Below are 24,415 nucleotides of genomic sequence, written 5' to 3'. Positions count from 1 at the left end.
TAGGAAGAGAAACGAGAAACGGGATAGGAGTGATCCTGAAGGGGAGGTTGTGAACAATGTTCTAGAGGTGAAGTGACAGGGTGATGAGCCTAAAGCTAGAAATTGAAGGGATGATGGTAAACGTAGTCAGTGGGTATGCTCCACAAGTGGCTGTGAGTTGGAAGAGAAGGAGAGATTCTGGAGTGAGTTAGATGAGGTCATAGAGAGTGTACCCAGGGGAGAGAGGGTAGTGGTTGGAGCAGACTTCAATAGGCATGTTGGTGAGGCGGAGATGGGCAGGTTTGGTGTAAAGAAAAGGAATCTAGAAGAACAGATGGTGGACTTTACTAAGAGGATGGAAATGGCTGTAGTCAACACTTACTTCCGGAATAGAGAGGAACACAGAGTGACGCACAAGAGTGGAGGGAAGAGCATGCAGGTAGACTACATCCTATGTAGACAAGGTCATTTGAGAGAGGTTAGTGACTGCAAGTGGTAGTAGGAGAAAGTGTAGCCAGACAGCACCGCATGGTGGTGAGTAAGATGACAGAAAATAAGACCAAGTGGTGGAAGCTAAAGAATGAAGAAACCTGCGAATTAAGGCAGAAGTTGAGACAGGCTCTGGGTGGTCAGGAAGACCTCCCAGGTGACTGGGAAACTACAGCAGAGGTTATCAGGGAAACAGGTAGGAAAGTGCTTGGTATGTCATCTGGATGGAGGAAAGATAAAGACACTTGGTGGTGGAATGAGGAAGTACAGGACTGCATCCAGAGGAAGAGGTTGGATAAAAGGAAGTGGGATGTAGAAAGAACAGAGGAAAGTAGACAGGAGAACAAATGAAGCTCAGAGTAGAGTTAAGAGGTGGCAAAGGCCAAACAGAAAGCTTACTATGAGCTGTATGACAGGTTAGATACAAAGGAAGAAGAGAAGGACTTGTACAGACTAGCCAGACAGAGAGGTAGAGATGGGAAGGATGTGCAACAGATAAGGGTGATCAAAGACAGTGATGGAAAGGTGCTAACAACCCAGGAGAGTGTGCAGAGAAGCTAAAAGGAGGATTCTAGGGAGCTGATGAATGAGGAGAATGACAGGGAAAGAATGGAGGAAGACGTGGATGTTGTGGGGCAGGAAATAACAGAAACAGATGAGGTGAGCAAAGCTATGAGAATGATGAAGAGTGAAAAGGATGTTGGTCCTGACGACGTACCTGTAGAGGTGTGAAAGTGTCCAGAAGAGACAGCGGTGGAGTTTCCAACCAGTTTGTTTGGGAGAAGATGCCTGAAGAATGGAAGAGAAGTTTTCTGGTGTCGAGTATGGTTTCATGCCCCGTAAGAGCACCACTGAGGCAGAGATAGAGATAGAGGTAGCGGAGATGAAAATGCTGAGCTTAGGAGTGACACGATTTGACAGAATCAGGAACAAGCTCATCAGAAGGACAGCTTACGTTGCATGTATAAGCAACAGAGTCAAAGAATCCAGTCTGAGATGGTGAGTTGTAGACACACATTTTGGAGCAGGTCTTGGACCAGTAGGTCACATGGTTTGGGCAGTATTGAAATATTACAGTAATATTTATACTAAAATATTATAGAAAAATATGAAAGATGATTTGATCCTCATAAAAATGGTTGTGCACTGTGAAGGAGATGTAGATGAACATTTTAGAGAAGGTTTTTAGCCAGTAGTTCATATGGTGTGGACGGTATTGAAATATTACAGTAATATTTATACTAAAATATTATAGAAAAATATGAAAGATGACAATTTCCTCAGAAAAAAGGTTGTGCCCTGTGAAGAGGATGTAGATGAATATTTCAGAGAAGGTTTTGAACCAGTAGGTCATATGGTGTGGATGGTATTGAAATATTACAGTAATATTTATACTAAAATATTATAGAATAATATGAAAGATGATGTTATCCTCATAAAAAAGGTTGTGCCCTGTGAAGGGGATGTAGATGAACATTTCAGAGGAGGTTTTAAACCAATAGGTCATATGGGTTGGATGGTATTGAAAAATTACAGTAATCCATCCATCCATTTTCATCCGCTTATCCGGGGCCGGGTCGCGGGGGCAGCAGTCTAAGCAGAGAGTTCCAGACTTCCCTCTCCCCGGACACTTCCTCCAGCTCTTCCGGTGGGACCCCAAGATGTTCCCAGGCCAGCCGAGAGACGTAGTCTCTCCAGCGAGTCCTAGGTCTTCCTCGGGGCCTCCTACCGGTGGGACATGCCCGGAACACCTCCCCAGGGAGGCGTCCAGGTGGCATCCGAACTAGATGCCCGAGCCACCTCAGCTGGCTCCTCTCGATGTGGAGGAGCAGCGACTCTACTCCGAGCTCCTCCCGGGTGACAGAGCTCCTCACCTTATCTCTAAGGGAGCGCCCAGCCACCCTGCGGAGGAAGCTCATTTCAGCCGCTTGTATCCGTGACCTTGCCCTTTCGGTCATGACCCAAAGCTCATGACCATAGGTGAGGGTAGGAACGTAGATTGACCGGTAAATTGAGAGCTTTGCCTTTCGGCTCAGCTCCCTCTTCACCACGACGGACCGATACACCGACCGCATTACTGCAGCCGCCGCACCGATCCGTCTGTCAAACTCACGCTCCCTCCTTCCCTCACTCGTGAACAAGACCCCAAGATACTTAAACTCCTCCACTTGAGGCAGGAACTCTTCTCCAACCTGGAGAGAGCAAACCACCTTTTTCCGGTCGAGAACCATGGCCTCAGATTTGGAGGAACTGATTCTCATCCCAGCCGCTTCACACTCAGCTGCAAACCGCACCAGCGCACGCTGGAGGTCCTGGCCTGATGAAGCCAACAGGACAACATCATCTGCAAAAAGCAGAGATGCAATCCTGTGGTCCCCAAACCAGACCCCCTCCGGCCCCTGGCTGCGCCTAGAAATTCTGTCCATAAAAATAATGAACAGAACCGGTGACAAAGGGCAGCCCTGCCGAAGTCCAACATGCACCGGGAACAGGTCTGACTTATTGCTGGCAATGCGAACCAAGCTCCTGCTCCGGTTGTACAGAGACCGAACAGCCCTTAGCAAAGGGCCCCGGACTCCATACTCCCGGAGCACCCCCCACAGGATGTCACGAGGGACGCGGTCGAATGCCTTCTCCAGATCCACAAAGCACATGTAGACTGGTTGGGCAAACTCCCACAAACCCTCAAGCACCCTGCTGAGGGTATAAAGCTGGTCCAGCGTTCCACGACCAGGCCGAAAACCACATTTTTCCTCCTGTATCCGAGGTTCGACTATCGGCCGAATTCTCCTCTCCAGTACCCTGGCATAGACTTTCCCAGGGAGGCTGAGAAGTGTGATCCCCCTATAGTTGGAACACACTCTCCTGTCCCCCTTTTTGTAAAGAGGGACAACCACCCCGGTTGTCCAGTCCAGAGGAACTGTCCCCCTCCTCCACGCGATGTTGCAGAGGCGTGTCACCCAAGACAGCCCCACAACATCCAGAGACTTGAGGTACTCAGGACGGATCTCATCCACCCCCGCTGCTCTGCCACCGAGGAGCTTACTAACTACCTCGGTGACCTCAGCCTGGGTGATGGGCGAGTCCGCCTCTGAGTCCCCTGCCTCTGCTTCCTCAGCAGAAGGCATGTCGGAGGGGTTGAGGAGATCCTCAAAGTACTCCTTCCACCGTCCGATAACATCCCCAGTTGAGGTCAACAGCTCCCCACCTCCACTGAAAACAGAGTTGGTAAAGAACTGCTTCCCCCTCCTGAGGCGCCGGACGGTTTGCCAGAATCTCTTTGAGGCCGAGCGATAGTCCTCCTCCATGGCCTCCCCGAACTCCTCCCAAGCCCGAGTTTTTGCCTCCGCAACGGCACGGGCTGCAGCACGCTTGGCCTGCCGGTACCCATCAGCTGCCTCAGGAGTCCTACAGGTCAACCATACCTGGTAGGACTCCTTCTTCAGCTTGATGGCGTCCCTTACCTCCGGCGTCCACCACCGGGTTCGGGGATTACCACCACGACAGGCACCGGAGACCCTGCGTCCACAGCTCCGAACGGCCGCGTTGACAATGGAGACGGAGAACATGGTCCACTCGGACTCTATGCCTCCCTGGGAATCTGGTCGAAGCTCTCCCGGAGGTGTGAGTTAAAGGTCCGTCTGACAGAGGGTTCAGCCAGGCGTTCCCAACAGACCCTCACAATACGTTTGGGCCTGCCAAGTCGTTCCAGCCTCCTTCTCTGCCAGCGGATCCTACTCACCACCAGGTGGTGATCAGTTGACAGCTCAGCCCCTCTCTTCACCCGAGTGTCCAAAACATATGGCCGAAGGTCAGGTGAAACGACTACAAAGTCTATCATCGACCTCCGGCCTAGGGTGTCCTGGTGCCACGTGCACCGATGGACACCCTTATGTTCGAACATGGTGTTAGTTATGGCCAAACTGTGCCTAGCACAGAAGTCCAATAACATAACACCATTCGGGTTCAGATCAGGGAGGCCGTTCCTCCCAATCACGCCTCTCCAGGTATCACTGTCGTTACCTACGTGGGCATTGAAATCTCCCAGAAGAACGATGGGGTCCCCAGTTGGAGCGCTTTCCAACACTCCCTCCAGGGACCCCAAGAAGGCCGGGTACTCCACACTGCCATTCGGCCTGTAAGCACAAATGACGGTGAGTGACCTATCCCCCACCCGAAGGCGCAGGGAAGCGACCCTCTCGTCCACCGGGGAAAACTCCAACACATGGCGACTAAGCTGGGGAGCTATGAGCAAGCCCACACCAGCCCACCGCCTCTCACCGCAGGCAACTCCAGAGTAGAAAAGGGTCCAGCCCCTCTCAAGGAGTTGGGTTCCAGAGCCCAGGCTGTGTGTGGAGGTGAGCCCGACTATTTCTAGCCGGTACCGCTCGACCTCCTGCACAAGCTCAGGCTCCTTTCCCCCCAGTGACGTGACATTCCATGCTCCAGTAGAAAACACTCAGACTGGCTTTGAAGTTTCTTTACCATCAACCTGTTTTGTTTGAATTCCTGTTGTTTATGTATTTAATTATATAAATATAAATTACAGTAATATTTATACTAAATATTATAGAAAAATATGCAACATTACTATTTCCTCATATAAATGGTTGTGCCCTGTGAAGGACATGTAGACACATAGATTGGAGCAGGTTTTGAACCAGTAGGTCATATGGTGTGGACGGTATTGAAATATTACAGTAATATTTATACTAAAATATCATAGAAAATATGAAAGATGATTTGATCCTCATAAAAAAAGTTGTGCCCTGTGAAGGGGATGTAGATGAACATTTCAGAGAAGGTTTTGAACCAATAGGTCATATGCTGTGGATGGTATTGAATAATTACAGTAATATTTATACAAACATATTATAGAAAAATATGCAACATTACTATTTCCTCATATAAATGGTTGTGCCCTGTGAAGGACATGTAGACACATAGATTGGAGCAGGTTTTGAACCAGTAGGTCATATGGCTTGGACGGTATTGAAATATTACAGTAATATTTATACTAAAATATTATAGAAAAATACGCAACGTAACTATTTTCTCAAAAAAATGGTTGTGCCCTGTGAAGGGGATGTAGATGAACATTTCAGAGAAGGTTTTGAACCAGTAGGATATATGGTGTGGACGGTATTGAAAAATTACAGTAATATTTATACTAAAATATCATAGAAAAATATGAAAGATGATTTGATCCTCATAAAAAAGGTTGTGCCCTGTGAAGGGGATGTAGATGAACATTTCAGAGGAGGTTTTAAACCAATAGGTCATATGGGTTGGACGGTATTGAAAAATTACAGTAATATTTATACTAAATATTATAGAAAAATACGCAACATAACTATTTTTTGAAAAAAATGGTTGTGCCCTGTGAAGAGGATGTAGATAAACATTTCAGAGAAGGTTTTGAACCAGTAGGTCATATGGTTTGGACGGTATTGAAATATTACAGTAATATTTATACTAAAATATTATAAAAATATATGAAAGATGATTTGATCCTCATAAAAATGGTTGTGCCCTGTGAAGAGGATGTAGATGAACATTTCAGAGAAGGTTTTGAACCAGTAGGTCATATGGTTTGGACGGTATTGAAAATTTACAGTAATATTTATACTAAATATTATAGAAAAATACGCGACATAACTATTTTTTGAAAGAAATGGCTGTGCCCTGTGAAGAGGATGTAGATGAACATTTCAGAGAAGGTTTTGAACCAGTAGGTCATATGGCTTGGACGGTATTGAAAATTTACAGTAATATTTATACTAAATATTATAGAAAAATACGCAACATAACTATTTTTTGAAATAAATGGCTGTGCCCTGTGAAGAGGATGTAGATGAACATTTCAGAGAAGGTTTTGAACCAGTAGGTCATATGGTTTGGACAGTATTGAAAAATTACAGTAATATTTACACAAAAATATTATAGAAAAATATGCAACATGACTATTTCCTCAGAAAAAAGGTTGTGCCCTGTGAAGGGGATGTAGATGAACATTTCAGAGAAGGTTTTAAACCACTAGGTCATATGGTGTGGACGGTATTGAAACATTACAGTAATATTTATACTAAAATATTATAGAAAAATATGAAAGATGACAATTTCCTCAGAAAAAAGGTTGTGCCCTGTGAAGAGGATGTAGATGAATATTTCAGAGAAGGTTTTGAACCAGTCGGTCATATGGTGTGGATGGTATTGAAATATTACAGTAATATTTATACTAAAATATTATAGAAAAATATGAAAGATAATTTTATCCTCATAAAAAAGGTTGTGCCCTGTGAAGGGGATGTAGATGAACATTTCAGAGGAGGTTTTTAAACCAATAGGTCATATGGTGTGGACGGTATTGAAACATTACAGTAATATTTACACAAAAATATTATAGAAAAATATGCAACATTACAATTTAGAGAGTAGAAAAATAAAATCCTGTGTGTTTTTCCATGTGTTTTATGTGTGGATGTTAATGATCTTTAGTTATATACTGCATACATCCTCGGTGCCTGTCAGACTAAACTCCACTCCTTGTTGAGCCGCTACCAGCGGAGCAGACGCAGCTGGGGACGCCTGTTAGTCAATGAGCAGGAAAACCAGATCCAAGCAGACAATATAGAATCAACACTAACTGGGAATGTACAGCTCGCTAATAAAGATGTGTCTGACACATGCACTATTACTATGTGTGTGTTTATACACACGAGTCATAAATAGACAACGTATAAACAATAGTTACTGCTTCCATTCAGGCACCGCTCAGAACGCCTCTATCTTCTGGCTTTTATCCCACCTCCCCAAGCGCCAACCAATGAGTTGGCCACTCATGATAGACGGGACTCATGATTGGCTATCCAAAGTGTCGTTCACGGTGCTGCTAGCTCGACTATAAAAGTGTGGCGTGGTTAAAAAAAAAAACACGATGTGCTAACGGTTATCATCGACTCGCAACATTTTTCTCTCGTCTTAGTTAAACCCAGTCTTTTACCAGCGCGTACATACCGGCGCGTCCACGGGGAATTTTGCGGGGCGTATTGTCACGCGCAGGGCGAGGTTTTATAGATGTTTATGTAGTTGTTTTTTCTTCAGTGTGTGTGTGTGTGTGTGAGTGAGAGTTACCTTCATGCAAGCAGTTCTGTTTGAGCTAGCCGGATGTGGCTAGCTGGCCATGCTAACTCTTTTCCAGACAGTATGTTTCAAATTTTCATGACGACGCGCCGTGAGGGCGGAGTTGAGGCCCGTAGAGGCAGGTCTGTTCTTTTAATGAAGTAAGCACACGGTGAGTACCACTGACAACACGCCGGTTAGGGGAAGTGAGTTACAAGTTTCTGGCTCCACCTGTAGAGAGCCAAGTGCACGTGTTACTCTCACTAAGGCAGGATCCTGCTGGACCTTGTGGTCACAGTCTGGGCTGGAATTGATTCCAATTAATTAACTTAATTCCAGCCCAGACTGTGATCACATGGTCATAAATGGGTTTCATTCACTGTGAATTTTACATTTTTTTCAGCTGTAGAATTACACACCTGTGCAGAGCTTCCAGTTGGATCCTGCCTTAGTGTTAGTCACACATGCACTTTACATTTCTCTTCTCTTCCATCATGGTGTCCGTCAACACAGGGGAAATTAATTCACTGAATCATAATTCTGTCTCAGAAATAATAATTTTAAAGGAACAATGTGTGGAGGTATTGTAATATTTAATTAGGTGATGTATTTTAACAAGTTTAGTCTAGAATCATGGTGAGCTGTCACTTTACTGAGTCTTGTTTAACCTAAAATCACAGGATATTTAACAAACCAACTTAGTCAACTTACCAACTCAACTACAAGGACTATTCAGTTACTTTATATCAGAGTTTTGATTTCAAGTTTTAAGTTATGACCTGGCTTAGTAAATGGGTCAAAATGGCTGTAATATGTGACTGTCCTGTCAGTCACACTGACTCCTCCCCTTTTGTCTCTAGGTCACTATGATTAACTAAAGTTCCCCTAGTTAGAAGTGTTTCAAGATGTCACTGGACAATGACCTGCCAATCAAAGTTAGCCCTGCCTTCCCAGCCACTGCCAGCCTATCAGAGCAACCTCAGCTGGAGAAGCCACACCCATGGTTTTCTGACAATGGCCATCCGTCACTCCCTGGCCCTCCTCCAGGAAGTCGATTTGGAAAGCGCCGTTACTCTGTGGGTGTCGGCTTTAAGGGGCTGGCTAAGCGCCGTCGCCGTGCCAACAGCGAGAGCGAATCTGACTCTGTGCTGCCAACCAATTTTCTGTTAGGTGGGAATATTTTTGACCCACTGAACTTAAACTCGCTGCTGGACGAGGATGTCAACAGGTACAGAACATTCTGAAGATTTGAAATTAGGTCTGCTTCAGGTCACTGATAATACTGATTCATTTTCCTCAGCTTCAGTTATTCATGAGCGTTAAATGTGTTGTTCTTAGAGCAACCAATCAGGAGACGCCAAAGTGCTCACCCCTGCCGTCCCGGGGAGGAGACCCTGTTGAGATCCTGGTGCCCCGCGACATAACTGACCCCCTAAACCTGAAGGGAGGTTGTGGTGTGGGGGGAGAGGATGCAGGCATGCTTCTATCCCCTGTAAAGTCCAGGAGGAGGCACAGAACCAGACACCATGGAGCCGGCGGGGGAGAAAAGGAGGCGGTTCCTGCTAGACTGTTTTCCTCTTCAGCTGGAGCCACAGGTGAGACTGCAGCACCCGTTGTGTGGTTGATAAAACATGAGCTCTGGTTTGTTTGTGGAGTCTAGTAAACTTGTTAATAAGTTGTTTACTCTGTAGCTCCTCTGCTAAACACAGACAGCAGTGTCCCTCCATCTCCGCTTCCCTGTGAGCTCAACACGGCGATAACCTGTCGAGATGACGTAGCTCCGCCCCCTGTCCTCCCCAGGAGACACACACATCCTCCACCAGGCCACAAACCTGGGAACCAGAGTGATGGCCGCCCCCGGAAACGGCGACGTACCACATCAACAAAATCGACAGATACAACTATGGTCACCACGACCACCACAGCTCAGCTAAGCAAATTCCAGACGCCTCTGGTGGGAGGGGCTAAAAAGTGAGTGTTTTACTTGACTTTGGTATAATTGTGATCTGAATGGACAGTTTGGTCACGTGACTGCTCCGTCTGCAGGTCTGGAGATTCTCTAGTCTCAACTCGGCCACCAGAGAAGAGGAAGAAAGACAAACACAGGTACCAGTATGGCAGCCACAGCCATTACTATGGTTACCATGGTTTCTATGGCGAGGGGAGGGTGGGGACAGAGGAGGATCCACGGCTCTGCCTGTTGGAGGACAAATGGTTCAGAGACAAGACTGTGCTGGACGTGGGCTGTGCCGCAGGTCACATGACACTGAGCATCGCTCGCAGGTTTAGCCCCACCCACATCCTGGGGGTGGAGCTAGACAGACAGTTGGTCCATGCAGCCAATCAGAACATCCGACACTTTTTGTCACATGACCTGGTGGTGGAGGAGAGAGGCAGGACTCGAGGAACAGTGCTGTTGACGATTAAGGGGGAGAATCAGGATACTGAAATACTTGAGGAAGAGGGTGAACAAGAGGAGAAGGACAAGAAAAGGGGCCATGAGGAAGTGGTGGAAGAGGCCCTGTCCCTCCTCTCCTTCATGGTGACCCGAGGCCCCCTCTCAGCTCCTCCTCTCTTCCTTCCTCCATCCTCGTCTTCCAGGTTCCCCAACAACATCACCTTCATCCAGGTGAGTCTCCTCACTCTAAGTAACTCCTGTTTTTTTTACGCCTGATGCTCATCACAGCTCTGACGTCACTCAGGGTGACTATGTGTCAGAGCGAGTGGTGTGGCCTGGGGGCGGCCAGTATGACGTCATCATGTGTTTTGGCGTGACCAAGTGGGTCCAGCTTCAATCAGGCGATGCCGGTGTGGTCCGGCTGTTCAGACGAGCCTATCATAGTCTGTCGCCGGGTGGATTATTCATCCTGGAGCCACAGCCATGGAGCAGCTATAGCCACAGCAAGCGAGCATCGGTAACAACCACAGAACAAAGCAGATGCCATCGCTTCACAACCTGGTTCACTGGTTCTATGTTTCTGATGTGTAGGAGACGACGTATCAAAACTACCGGAGCCTGAGACTGAAACCTGAGCAGTTCACCACATACCTAACTGACTGCGTGGGCTTTACATCCTACCGCCTCCTCAAACACACAGGTGAAGATGGAAGCATATTGCGGAAGAGCCGACCCACATCCTTTTCATGAGTCTTGAGCACCGGTTGAGTTTTAGTTGGGGGTAAAAGTGGTAAGAACAGTGATTGGCTTGAAGAGGATGTGGGGGGGGCGTAGATTCTGCTGTTCAAACAAACAATATATAATTCAACAAGATTCAAGATTTAGATTCAAATTTATTAATTATTTTATTTATTACTATAGAGGGAAATAATTTTGCACACTTTCGATCACTGTCACATCAAGTTCACGAGCAACATCTGACTGCCTGCCACTGACCTGAAGGCGCGCCATGGCAACGTGGCGCTGCTCAACCATTAAGTGACAACGTGTGTTCATGGCTGTTTGGATGATGAACTTGGAATGACTTACTGACACTACCAGCTTTTTATACCCACAGATTGTTGAAATTTATGCCACATTGAAAAGGGTTGTCTTTTGGTATTGGCCCTAATAAGGCACACCTGTACACAATTATGACATCCACCGAGCCTTTCACAATATACCTAACTTATTGTGAGTAGTGCAGGTTTCTGTCTGTTGGTTGGCAGAGGATGAACCAGGCAATGATCGGAGAGACCCAAAGCTGCTCTGGGGACAGTTGTTGCATAGCAATGGTTCAGTAAGTAGATGTCTGTGGTGGGACATGTAATGTGCTGCCTGTACTTTGGAAGGTCCCGTGTGAGGTTTGCTCTATTGAAGACTCTCTGGCGTTGACAGCTGAATCATGCTTCTGCTGAAAAAGGCTCATTCCAACCAGAGTGGATTCTGGAGGATTTGTTCAGCATCACATTTTCTTCTTGCTCCATCTAGTTTGAGTCTTTCTCTGTTTTTAGGGAACCTGCGGCCTGTTTACCTGTTCCACAAAGGCTCCGCCCAGAGGAAGTGAGGCCACCGGGACGTTTGCGCTCTGGATCTTGGACTGATGGAGTGGTGGGAGATGGACTCTTTTGGTCAACCTCTTTATGGCTGTTGAGCTGAATGGATTCTGGTTTCTCTGCATGTGACTGGTCGGCTAAAGGCTGATCAAGCCAGAGGCTGCAGATCGTTGTTCTGTCTGAACACTGGACAATTGGTGGAAATGACACATTTGGTTTTTCAGAATAATACTTCCGATTTTTGTTGCTTAAGTTACCGCTTTTGTCAAAATAAAAAGTAGCTGTTTCTTTTTAAAGAATCTTTTTAATAAGTTGTTTTTATTTCTCCAACAGGAGAAGTAAACACTGATCATTGTGGCCATATGTCAGCAGCTAAGGTCCAAAAGCCTGATGACTGAGTAACTGAGTCAGAACATTTGTGGTGGGCAGTTATTATTGCCAGGCAGTATCAAAGTGTCCAAGGCAGGAACAGGGGGAACCAGACCCTGGTTCAGGGGTAAATGGTAAATGAAGGTTGTGGTCTGATCCTACAAGGTTCTGTAGCTCGGACTGCTGAAGAACTTCATGCTGATAGAATGGCACCACAGGTTTGACCTCTTCAACTGAAGTCCTTCTGGTTTACTCGCTTAGTCAGGATCAGAAGCAGCAGCCAAGTCCACCTGGTGTAGATCATTAGGTAGGTCTTTTAAAGTGAAGTTTACCAAACCGTATGTATCGATCACATAATCCCTGATGAAACATGGACTGAACTCAGCGCACCAGATTCTTATTAAAGTTTAAACATATAGTATGAAAAAAGAAAAAATTTAAGTGTGTATATGTATATATATGTATATATATGTATATGTATGTATATATATGTATATATGTATATGTATATATGTATGTATATATATATATATATGTATATGTATATATGTATATATATGTATATATATATATACATATATACATATATACATATATATATACACATATATATGTGTATATATATACAACATATATATGTGTATATATATACACATATATATGTGTATATATATACACATATATATATATATGTATATATATGTATATGTATATATATGTATATGTATGTATATATGTATATGTATGTATATATGTATATGTATGTATATATGTATATATATATGTGTATATATATGTATATATGTATATATATATGTATATATGTATGTATATGTGTATGTATATGTATGTATATGTGTATGTATATGTATGTATATATGTATATGTATATATGTATGTATATATGTATATGTATATATATGTATGTATATGTATATGTATGTATGTATATGTATATGTATGTATGTATATGTATGTATATGTATGTATATGTATATATATATGTATGTATATATATATATATATGTATATATATGTATGTATATGTATGTATATGTATGTATATGTATGTATATGTATATATGTATGTATATATATATGTATGTATGTATGTATGTATATATGTATATGTATGTATATATGATATGATGTGTGGGTCTTTGGGCAAGACCCTTCAAGCTACCGCCTACCTCATATCATGAGAGACAATGAACCACATGAGATACGGCTCAGACGTCGTTGTTGGGGAACCAGAGCACCTTGACGAGAAATGGGCTACTGGAACAAGAAAGAAATGGCTAAGATGCGAGAACAGAGAACTGTTGGAATGCTACTACTCAAGTAACCCTAGTCAGAGGGGTTACATGAAAAGAATGTGTGGCGAATGGGAACAGAGAAACCCACATTCAAGACTGACTGCGAAGCAACTAGTAGCTCAGTGTTCCAACATCCACAAACGGCAACTGCTATCACAACTTGAGATTGACGAGATACAACACAAATGCTACGGCAAGGGGGAGCCAGGACGCCAGGTCAGAGGGGAGGTTTCACCATCTCCCCAACCAGAAATTGGGTACGAAGCCCCAATGAGCACAGATACGCTGAGCGAGGCAGCGACTGACCTGAAAGATAAGATCATGGCGAGATTGAACAGGCAACCCCGAACCCCACTACAACGGCTAAGTGAAGTACCATCAGAAAGTCTCATGGAAGATGTGAATGCAGCATTGAGAGCGATCCCTACCACAACAATCACAGAAACCAATGAGCTGATATACGCTTCAGCATCAGTGATCCTAGAGGTGCTTGGCTATAAGAGCAACCATGGGAGCCATGAGAAACAATACCCACCATGGAAACGAAGGTTGGAGGCAAAAATCAAGGCAGCTCGGAGGGAAGTGAGCCAAATGACAGAGGCCCAGAGAGGTGCACTGAAAAGACCGATGCCCAAGAGGTACAGCCAGATGACCATACCTGAAGCACTCGAAACTGCCAAGCAAAGGCTACAAGCCTTGGCCAGCCGCCTAAAGAGATACACCAGAGACAACGAAGCCAGACGAATAAACCGGCTGTTCGCAACACAACCTGCGAAAGTGTACTCTCAATGGCAGGGTAATAACAGCAGAGCAGACCCACCAAGGCTGGAAACTGAACAGTACTGGAAAGGCATATGGGAGAGGGAGGCATCACACAACAGAGATGCACAGTGGCTGGTGGATCTGAGGGAAGACCACAGCAACCTCCCTGAACAGAACCCAGTGACTATCACAGTGGCAGACATCCAACAAAGAGTCTCAGGTATGAAAAACTGGACAGCACCCGGCCCTGACATGATCCACGCCTACTGGCTAAAGAAGCTCACTGCAATCCATGAGCGCCTGGCAGCACAAATGAACCAGCTGCTAAGGGATGGGACTCACCCTGAATGGCTAACCGAAGGGCGAACGATCCTGATAATGAAGGATCCCTCAAAGGGTGCAGTCCCATCCAACTACCGGCCAATAACCTGCCTCTCCACAACATGGAAGCTCATGTCAGGCATCATCGCAGCTAAGATAAATGGGCACATGGGTCAATACATGAGCGAAGCACAGAAGGGCATTAGTAAGGATACCAGAGGAGCCAAACACCAACTCCTGGTTGACAGAACAGTCGCCCAAGACTGCAGAATGCGACACACCAACCTGTGCACAGCCTGGATCGACTACAAGAAAGCCTATGACTCAATGCCACACACATGGATCACTGAATGCTTGGAGCTGTACAACATCAACAGAACTCTAAGGGCCTTCATTGCAAACTTGATGAGGTTGTGGAAAACCACCCTTGAAGCCAATGGGAAGCCACTCGCCCAAGTATCCATCAAATGTGGCATATACCAAGGAGATGCACTGTCCCCACTGCTGTTCTGCATAGGTCTGAACCCCCTCAGCCAAATAATAAACAAGACTGGCTATGGATACCGACTCCGGAACGGGGCCACCCTAAGTCACCTCCTCTACATGAATGACATCAAGCTGTACGCCAAGAGTGAGCGAGACATCGACTCACTGATCCACACCACCAGGATCTACAGCTCGGACATCGGGATGTCATTCGGGCTCGAGAAATGTGGGAGGATGGTGACAAAGAGAGGCAAGGTAATCCACACAGAAGGGGTCTCACTCCCAGAAGGAACAATAGCAGACATTGAGGACAGTTACAAGTACCTTGGAATACCACAGGCAAACGGCAACCTTGAACAGGCAACAAGGAATGCGGCAACAGCCAAATACCTCCAACGAGTAAGGCAAGTCCTAAGAAGCCAGCTCAATGGCAAGAACAAATCCCAGGCAATAAACAGCTACGCCCTGCCAGTGATCAGATACCCTGCGGGAATAATAAGGTGGCCAAAGGAAGAGATACAGACCACAGATATTAAGACACGAAAGCTCCTCACCATGCATGGAGGGTTCCACCCCAAATCCAGCACCCTGAGACTGTACGCTAGCCGCAAGGAAGGAGGCAGAGGACTAGTGAGCGTGAGAGCCACTATCCAGGATGAAACATCCAAGATCCATAAGTACATCAAGGATAAGGCCCCGACAGATAACGTGCTGAGTGAATGTCTCAGGCAGTGGAGAACAGAGGATGAGATGCTGGAAGAGGGACCATCATGGGAGGACAAGCCCTTACATGGGATGTACCACCGGAACATAACTGAAGTGGCTGATCTCAACAAACCCTACCAATGGCTTGAAAGGGCTGGGCTGAAGGACAGCACAGAGGCACTCATCCTGGCTGCACAGGAGCAGGCCCTGAGCACCAGAGCCATAGAGGCCCAGATCTACCACACCAGACAAGACCCAAGGTGTAGACTGTGCAAAGAGGCCCCTGAGATGGTCCAGCACATAACTGCAGGGTGTAAGATGCTGGCAGGGAAAGCATACATGGAACGCCATAACCAAGTGGCTGGCATAGTATACAGGAACATCTGTGCAGAGTATGGACTGGAAACCCCAAGGTCAAAGTGGGAAACACCTCCCAAGGTGGTAGAGAACGAGTGAGCCAAGATCCTGTGGGACTTCCAGATACAGACAGACAGAATGGTAATGGCGAACCAACCAGACATTGTGGTGGTGGACAAAAAGCAGAGGAAAGCCGTAGTGGTGGATGTGGCAATACCAAGCGATGGCAACATCAGGAAAAAGGAACATGAGAAACTAGAGAAATACCAAGGGCTCAGAGAAGAACTGGAGAAGGCTTGGAAGGTGAAGGCCACAGTGGTGCCTGTGGTGATTGGAGCACTGGGGGCAGTGACCCCCAAACTGGAGGAGTGGCTACAACAGATCCCTGGAATAACATCCGACATCTCAGTCCAGAAAAGTGCAGTCCTAGGAACAGCAAGGATACTGCGCAGAACCCTCAAGCTTCCTGGCCTCTGGTAGAGGACCCGAGCTTGGAAAGTGGATGAGACCACCCGCGGAGGGTGAGAATAGAGTGTGTATATATATATATATATATATATATATATATATATATATATATATATATCTCGTTAAGGCGTTTAGCTCGGTTTGTGTATGACTACAGCTGCTTATTTCGGTTTCAAACGGCCATAACTTGTAAATATTATCCGCTACACGTTTTCTAGTGGACGTAGTGACGCCACGTCTTTTAGATTTTGTGTAAACGACGGAAATAATCAAATTCTCTTTACAGCGATCGTAGATCGTGACTGTTTGACTCTAGGACATGACGCTAGGACTCAAATCTACGACCCAATGTTGCTGCAACATGTTTGTTCTTCACATTTTGTGTCTGATTAAAACTGCACGAGTGACCACTGAGTTGTATCACCACTTTTAACTTCCTGTATGGGACCAGTTAAACCAGTAAGCTGCTTTCATGTTGCCAAAACGTGTTTATTAGAGCCAAAGCTTTTGGTCAGAAGCTTAATTCTGTCTTATTTTAAATACACTGAGCTCTGCTTTGTTATATTTACAGATGTGATACACCAAGACCAGTAGACCTGGTTTTATGTTGCCACAAAGTGATTAAAGCCAATATATGTTTACTGAAAGCTTCTTTCTCCTTTAATGAGCATCCAGCTCACCAAGAAGAGTTTGATGAAGTTAAAACGAGGAAGAAATAGATTTCTTCTCAAAAGATATTGGCTGTAATCACTTTTTGGCAACGTGAAGACAGCATCTTACTGGTTTAACTGGTCTCACACAGGTGTAGACAGTGTTCAAGTTAGCTGGATGCTCATTAAATGTCTTAATATGAACAAGAAGAGTTCCACTGACTTAAAATGAGGCAGAAATAAGCTTCTTGTTAAAAGATATTGGCATGAATACCTTTTTGGCAACGTGGAAACAACTTTTTACTGTTTGTACTGGTCTCAGACAGTTACAGACAGGGGTCAAGTGAGCTGGATGCTCATTAAACCTGTAAATATAACCAAGAAGAGTTTGATAAAGATAAAAATGAGGCAGAACTAAGCTTCTTGTTAAAAGATATTGGCATGAATCACATTTTGGCAACGTGGACATAGCTTTTTACTGGTTGTACTGGTCTCAGAGAGGTAATGACAGGGGTCAGGTGAGCTGGATGTTCATTAAACCTGTTAATATGAACAAGGAGAGCTCCACTCACTTAAAAAGAGGCAGATATAAGCTTATTGTCAAAAGATATTGGCTGTAATCACTTTTTGGCAACGTGAAAACAGCATCTTACTGGTTTAACTGGTCTCAAACAGGTGTAGACAGTGTTCAAGTTAGCTGGATGCTCATTAAATGTCTTAATATGAACAAGAAGAGTTCCACTGACTTAAAATGAGGCAGAAATAAGCTTCTTGTTAAAAGACATCGGCATGAATCACTTTGGCAACGTGAAAACAGCTTCTTACTGGTTGTACTGGTCTCTGACAAGTACAGACAGTGCTCAAGTTAATTTGAATGTGTTAATATGAACAAGAAGAGCTCCACTGACCCGAAATGAGGCAAAAATAAACTTGTTAAAAGATATTTACATGAATTACTTTTTGGCAACGTGGAAAGAGCTTCTTACTGGTTTCACTGGTCTCAGAGAGGTACAGAGAGTGGTGAAGTGAACTGGATGTTTATTAAATCTGTTAATATAACCAAGAAGAGATTGATGAAGTTAAAATGAGGAAGAAATAGGCTTCTTATTAAATTTTTTTTGGCTGTAATCACATTCTGGCAACGTAAACACAGCATCTTACTGGTTTAACTGGTCTCAGACTGGATGCTCATTAAATCTATTACTATAATCCAGCAGAGGTCCGTGAACTTAAAATAAGGGAGAAAGACGCTTTCAGTAAACAGATATTGGCTTTAATCACTTTGTGGCAACATAAAACCAGCATGCTACTGGTTCTACTGGTCTTGGTGTATCACATCTGTAAATATAACAAAGCAGAGCTCAGTGTATTTAAAATAAGACAGAATTAAGCTTCTGACCAAAAGCTTTGGCTCTAATAAACACGTTTTGGCAACATGAAAGCATCTTACTGGTTTAACTGGTCCCATACAGGAAGTTAAAAGTGGTGAAACAACTCGGTGGTCACTCGTGCAGTTTTAATCAGACACAAAATGTGAAGAACAAACATGTTGCAGCAACATTGGGTCGTAGATCTGAGTCGTAGCGTCATGTCCTAGAGTCAAACAGTCACGATCTACGATCGCTGTAAAGAGAATTTGATTATTTCCGTCGTTTACACAAAATCTAAAAGACGTGGCGTCACTACGTCCACTAGAAAACGTGTAGCGGATCATATTTACACGTTATGGCCGTTTGAAACCGGCCATAACGAGCTGGGATTAGACCGTCGTGAGACAGGTTAGTTTTACCCTACTGATGATGTGTTGTTGCAATAGTAATTCTGCACCGCCTTAACGAGGCGGTGCGCGCTCCCGCGTGCGGAAATCAAAATCTGGCAGACAGTCATTTTTTGGCAGGACACCGGAAATGGATATGACCTCAAGCAAATAGCGACTACGAGTCTATATTCGGTAGAAAAAGCAACACGGCTGCAGCGGTGAAAGAGAAAGAATTACCTTGGAAGAAAATAGCCGCTTGAATCAATGCGTAAGTTTACATTTTAATCATACAGTGTTAGGTGTAAATAATTACAAAATAACGTTAGTATTGTTGTTAAATTTCACTTGTAAAGTAAGGAATTGTAAAGTGATTGTTCACTCATCTAAGGAACTACTACAGTCATAGCATAAAATACCGATGTTTGTATGAATTAAAAGTGCAGTGTTATGTCTATGCATTTTTAAAATTTCTGTTGTGGTTGATGTGGGATTTGTAAAGTAATGATAATTCAATAATCCAATACGTTTTATGGAGAGCAATTATTACATTAATCTAATTAGGTTTTTAAAAGTTACCCAAAACTGATATAATTAATTTTTTTATTTAAAAGAATTTAATTTAAATTTTTATGTAGGTGCAATCCTGCAGGCATAAAAAGAACGTGGCTAAAAATGAATGTAAAAACATAATTCAAACAGGTATAAGGCACAATCATGTCATGGGTGTAGACTACCTGACTTTACAACAATTGACATATTAAATAACTAAATAGCATGCAGAGTATAGCAGTGCAGCAGCATTTTCAACATCAGTGTAATGATAATAATCATTTGACTTCTACTCAGCCAACAGAAAGAAGGCAGAGACTAGAACAACTGGTGGAGGACCTGCACTGACGCATGCAGAGGAGAAGGCCCTCAGCATGAACACTGGAAAGCAGAGGCTGAAGGAATTCCTGGAGGGAGTTCATCAGAACCAGTCACTCCCCAGGATACAAGTGCATGTGTAAAATGTAAGAGCCCTATCTATATATTTGATTTTTAACATAGGCTACTTTTGATATATCCATTTCTTAGACTCTGGGTTGGGTTCTTTGTTGGCCTTAACAGATTCTGATAGTAATATATGAATTCTCCTGTCACAACAGAAACCCAGGATGTTTTAAGTATATCACTAAATAAAGCTTAAATTATGATAAGCAGTATTATAAAGTGTAATCTTAATACAGTTTATACACATCACATGATTTCTGATGTTTGTGTTACGTAGCCTAAATGATGCAACTTGATCTCCAAGTATAGTGACTTTATTATCTCCCCTCTGCCCCAGAGTGTGGAAGAACAGCAGGAGGAGGTCCGTCACATTCTGCTGCACAGATGCACACAGTTCAGTGATGTTCAGTGAATGCCAGAGTTCAATTCTGTAAGAGTAATAAGAAACTATGTTATGTAACTCTAAATCTTCTGTATTTTCAGTTACCGGTTAAGGAGTTGTATAAACTAAATCTCAAGGAAATGTTATACTTGTACCACCAGACTGAAAAGACAGATCTAGAAATTGAAATTCCCAAACACAAGCTGGAGCTGAGTGTATAGTTAAAGGTGAATTTTATGAATTACTGGAAGAATCATAAAATCTAATAATTACCTTTGTATTTGTAGGAAATGAAGAAAACCAAATAAATTATGATTTGCATTTATTCAGTTTCATTTATTGGTGGTGGTAATGGTTGATTAAGACATAACGGCAAATCACATCTCTGACTGTGCTTCCATCCCAGTAATCTGCAGGGTGGATGAAGTCTTCCTCAGGGTCTTGTATTTGTAGGGCAGGGTGTTGCTCCCCTCTTATAATTGCAATAATGTCACAGGCCTCTCAGGTGTTTCCCTGAGGTGACGTAGGCACTGAAGACGTGCTTTCAACAGGCCTCTGGTCATTTCAGTATTGTGGGCTGGCATTAACCCCTATCTCTAGCAGAAAGCCGTCAATCTCTCCTAGAAGAAAGTTCATATTATTTTGGTGCTGCATAGAAGTGCTCCTGTGAGTGTGTAGTGCATGCATTGAAATAAGTCTATAGGACATACATGTACTTACCACAGTGCAGCCTGTTACTTAGGGTTGACTCACGATATATTCATGAGTCATGACCAGAGTCAGACTTGGCCTCCAGGTTTGTGATAATATGTGCAGCATAACATATGATATTGGTGGTGTAAACAATGATACATGTCAATTACAGTATGGTGATGTAGTCTTTGACCATTAGAAAGAGTAGTCAGTGCGCATGCACATTTATCAGTTTATTTCAGGTCACAGCAAGATGTTATTAACTTAACATCATTTTTCAGATTAGCCTCACTGACACAAATTAAATACCACATACCTGCAATCCTGTGAAACTCCTCTTTAATGGCTTTAAGGAGTTTGTGTCAAGGAAAGCGCTTGAGGGCGAACTTTTCTACATACAGTGACTTCACTAACGTGCTCAGCATCTCCAATGTTATAAAGAAAACTACTGTTTGCAAAAAACGTAACGCAACACAAAGAATATGTTCGGATGTAAAAGCACGGCCACGATGGGTGATGTGTTTGACGTATGGGTGAATAAGATTATTAATATATGTCATGGAGTCTCGAGAAAAACAGTACCGCTAAAATAAATATTCACAGCAATATGACAGAAAATTAACTCGTGGCGTCAAAATCCTCTCGCGGCGTAAATTCATACAGCGTCCTCATCTACAGGATGCTCTAGAAACGGGCATTTTGGTCTCTGCGCGAAGGAAACAGGTGAAATCTATGAATGTACTAAAAGATCAAATGAGGTATTTAAACAGTGTTCACTTTAAAAAGGGGCGGAGACCGAAGGAAACCTGGGTTTCCCGAATAAAACCTGCTCCCCACCTGGTTTGGTTCACAGAGTCAGTTGCCATAGTAACTGACTCTGAGTTTCGATTACCTCGCTTCTTGAAACGGGTTTAAACTTACCCCGCTTTACAGGTTTAAGTAACCCCGCTTTCTGAAACCGAAAACTTTAAGTTTTCCTCATTTCGGGGTTAACAAACTCAGAGTTTCAACAAAACCTCCTTCTTGAAATGGGCCCCTGGTCTTATATTTTATTGTCATGATTTTAGCATTTAATACATACATCACTCTGGACGTGGCCACAGAGAGCGACAATAATGGGTAAATAGAAGCAACTTTTGAAAATCACAGCCCCAGCTCCAGCCCAGCCTCATTGCCATGGTAACCACCTTGGCCCAGCAGGTCAAAGGTCAGCCCGTCTGCTCTCTCTGTACTGTCATCCAGCAGTATGAAGAACTCCTCGTTCTCTTTGTGTCCCACCCGGTTCGTCTCTGTTGTAGCTCCATCCTCTGTATTGGTACCAGCAGGTGGTGACGCTCGGCTTACAGCTGGAACGGTCTCTGTGGACCTGTTGTCTTCAGGGGTCAGCCCGGTGTCTCTGCTTCGAGGTTGTGTTAGGAGGTGGGTCAACGTCTGGGGAGGGAGGAGAGGATCAGACTGATTCATCATGGGTAATGTTAAAGCCGATTGCCTGGTCAGTCTCCACGCTGTTTACCCTCGGTTCTACTCTCTGTCCTAGTGCGACCAGCTTGCTGAGCCACAGGCTGCTGGTTCTGTTTCCGGAAGCCTGGAGAACCTCTGTGCTCTGCAACAGTCAGAGCATTTACAGTCAGTGAACCGTCACTGATTCAATACCAAAGTAAAGGAGGCACTCACCTCCTGGGACGAGGCGATCTGCTCGATGGCCTGCAGGAAGTAACATTACACACAGGAAGTGACATCACACAGGAAGTGACATCACACAGAAAGTTACATTACAGAACTGGAACCAGTTCAGATGAGGAATGCACATAAAGTGAATGTTTGTTACCATGTTCTCCAGGTTCTGACGTTCACTCAGCTGTTGAGGACCCTGTGGAAATCAGCCAAACATCACATGATGATTCACTGAGTTTCTCAAAGACTAGGATGGTTTGATATTAAATATATAACTACTTAAAAGGAGAGAAATGGACTTCATTCATGATTTGACCAAGTTTGGGATCAGTGATCTCTGACCTCTGAGCTCTGGCTGGATTCAAAAGTGTCTGATGATGATGATGATGAGGAGGAGGAGGAGGATGAAGAGGCTGTTTGCTGCTGAGTAAAAACAGGGACGGCTGATGCCTGCAGACAGACATTCACGGTCAGTAGCATCCACATGAAAGCCCAAACCGAGGTGTCAGAACACGGTTCTGCCCACTGTGCCCCAGGTACCAGCTGTGGATTTGATGAGAGGGTGGTACCATCCTAGGAGGTTCTGAGTGCAGCCCACAGGCCCTGCTGCTGTGTAGAGGTTCTGATACATTATCATATTATGTTACAGGTAAGACAGTTTTACTGTTACAGGTTTTAGCTACAGAACAAAGTGGTTTTAGATTTTAGATGTTAGTTTACATTAGTTTTCAATTTTATTAATAATTAATTATTATCCGACCGGATCCAATAAAACCTGGTACCATCATGGTAGTAGAGGTTCTGATGGACTCACTGTGGTCTGGGCCTGTTGTTGTTGAAGGATCAAGAAGAAGCTGCTGTTGTTGCCTGGAAACTGAACAAACACACACACACACACACACACACACACACACACACACACACACACACACACACACACACACACACACAGAGTTACTGATGGATCACAGTGTGACCAACCAACCCAGCAGAGGACTCTCTTACTGGAGCTGCCTGGTTCTGACCGAGCAGAGCGACGATCACCATAAACATCCACATCCTGGTCAGATACTCAGCCAAACGAGTCCAGACTGAAAGAAGCAGGTTGGTCCAGAGCTGAGGTTCCGATCTGTGTCCTTTATAACCAGCTGAGCAGGATGTGATCCTCCCTCGTGTGGTTCTATGACCCGCCCCCCTCCCACGGCTAGAACCACACAACGGCACAAACAAGCTGATTTACAGCAACAATGTTTGTGTGGTCTTGTGTTAAAATAAGGCCAGTTAAACATAGACACCACGGACCAGCACAAGTAGAGCTAGTAGAACCAGTAGAACCACCTGACACCACAGCACCAGTAGAACCACCTGACACCACAGCACCAGTAGAACCAGTAGAACCATGTGACATGGTGTTTGTAAACAAATAGAAACTGTTCCACTGATCAATTGTTGTTGTTTATTCCCTGTTGACAGACATGTGGTTCTGCCCACGTGGGTTGACCCACAACCCTAATTTACATCATCTGTTGTCTGGTGTCACAAAAACAACAGAGCAGGACCAACAATTTAAAAACCAGAATAATGAGCAGAGTAGAGTGGATTCTACCAGTCCGGTTGGTTCTGGAGTCACTGTATGAACAGTTCATATGGTGCAGGTGCAGTAATAGTAAATGTCTGACTGGATCTGCTGTATTGTAATTTGATCTATTTCCTGTTCCCCTTGACCTCATGTCCTTTTACTCAGGGGTCTTTTTTTAAATTCTGGAGCACTTCACTACTGTTGTGGTTTTACAAACATGTATGTGACAAATAAATGACTTGAATCTCGAATCTGCAGCTTAGTGCTGCTTTAGAGGAGGTGCTGTTCTGATTCTGTTCTATTGACATGGTTTCCAGT

The 24,415-nt window shown here is 44.2% G+C and overlaps 2 protein-coding genes across 3 annotated transcripts; one reads left to right on the top strand and one right to left on the bottom strand.

The window, feature by feature from the left end:
- The first annotated feature begins 7,372 nt into the window (after window positions 1-7,372).
- Window positions 7,373-11,882, top strand: mepceb (methylphosphate capping enzyme b). Of its 2 annotated transcripts, none has more exons than XM_029141691.3 (8): window positions 7,373-7,762; window positions 8,451-8,818; window positions 8,929-9,185; window positions 9,300-9,561; window positions 9,637-10,219; window positions 10,293-10,505; window positions 10,580-10,688; window positions 11,542-11,882. In XM_029141691.3, exons 2-8 carry the CDS (start codon window positions 8,496-8,498, stop codon window positions 11,592-11,594), a joined length of 1,800 nt encoding a protein of 599 aa, XP_028997524.1. In that variant the 5' UTR covers window positions 7,373-7,762; window positions 8,451-8,495; the 3' UTR covers window positions 11,595-11,882. The 2 variants fall into 2 exon arrangements, with proteins under 2 accessions (XP_028997524.1, XP_028997515.1); XM_029141682.3 differs by having other exon boundaries at window positions 7,374-7,762; window positions 9,282-9,561.
- Window positions 11,883-21,064: 9,182 nt separating this feature from the next.
- Window positions 21,065-23,808, bottom strand: LOC114851411 (uncharacterized). The gene is made up of 7 exons (XM_029143307.3): window positions 23,524-23,808; window positions 23,333-23,392; window positions 22,861-22,968; window positions 22,673-22,714; window positions 22,519-22,548; window positions 22,358-22,447; window positions 21,065-22,275 (listed from the first exon to the last, which is right to left on the bottom strand). The coding sequence occupies exons 1-7, from the start codon at window positions 23,575-23,577 to the stop codon at window positions 21,988-21,990; spliced, it is 672 nt and encodes a 223-aa protein (XP_028999140.1). The 5' UTR covers window positions 23,578-23,808; the 3' UTR covers window positions 21,065-21,987.
- Between the last annotated feature and the right edge of the window lie 607 nt (window positions 23,809-24,415).

The sequence above is a fragment of the Betta splendens genome, chromosome 2, assembly GCF_900634795.4.
Source record: "Betta splendens chromosome 2, fBetSpl5.4, whole genome shotgun sequence".
Taxonomy (NCBI): Eukaryota; Metazoa; Chordata; class Actinopteri; order Anabantiformes; family Osphronemidae; genus Betta; species Betta splendens.
Note: the sequence above shows the minus strand (reverse complement) of the source record. Positions and strands in the feature narration are given on the sequence as shown.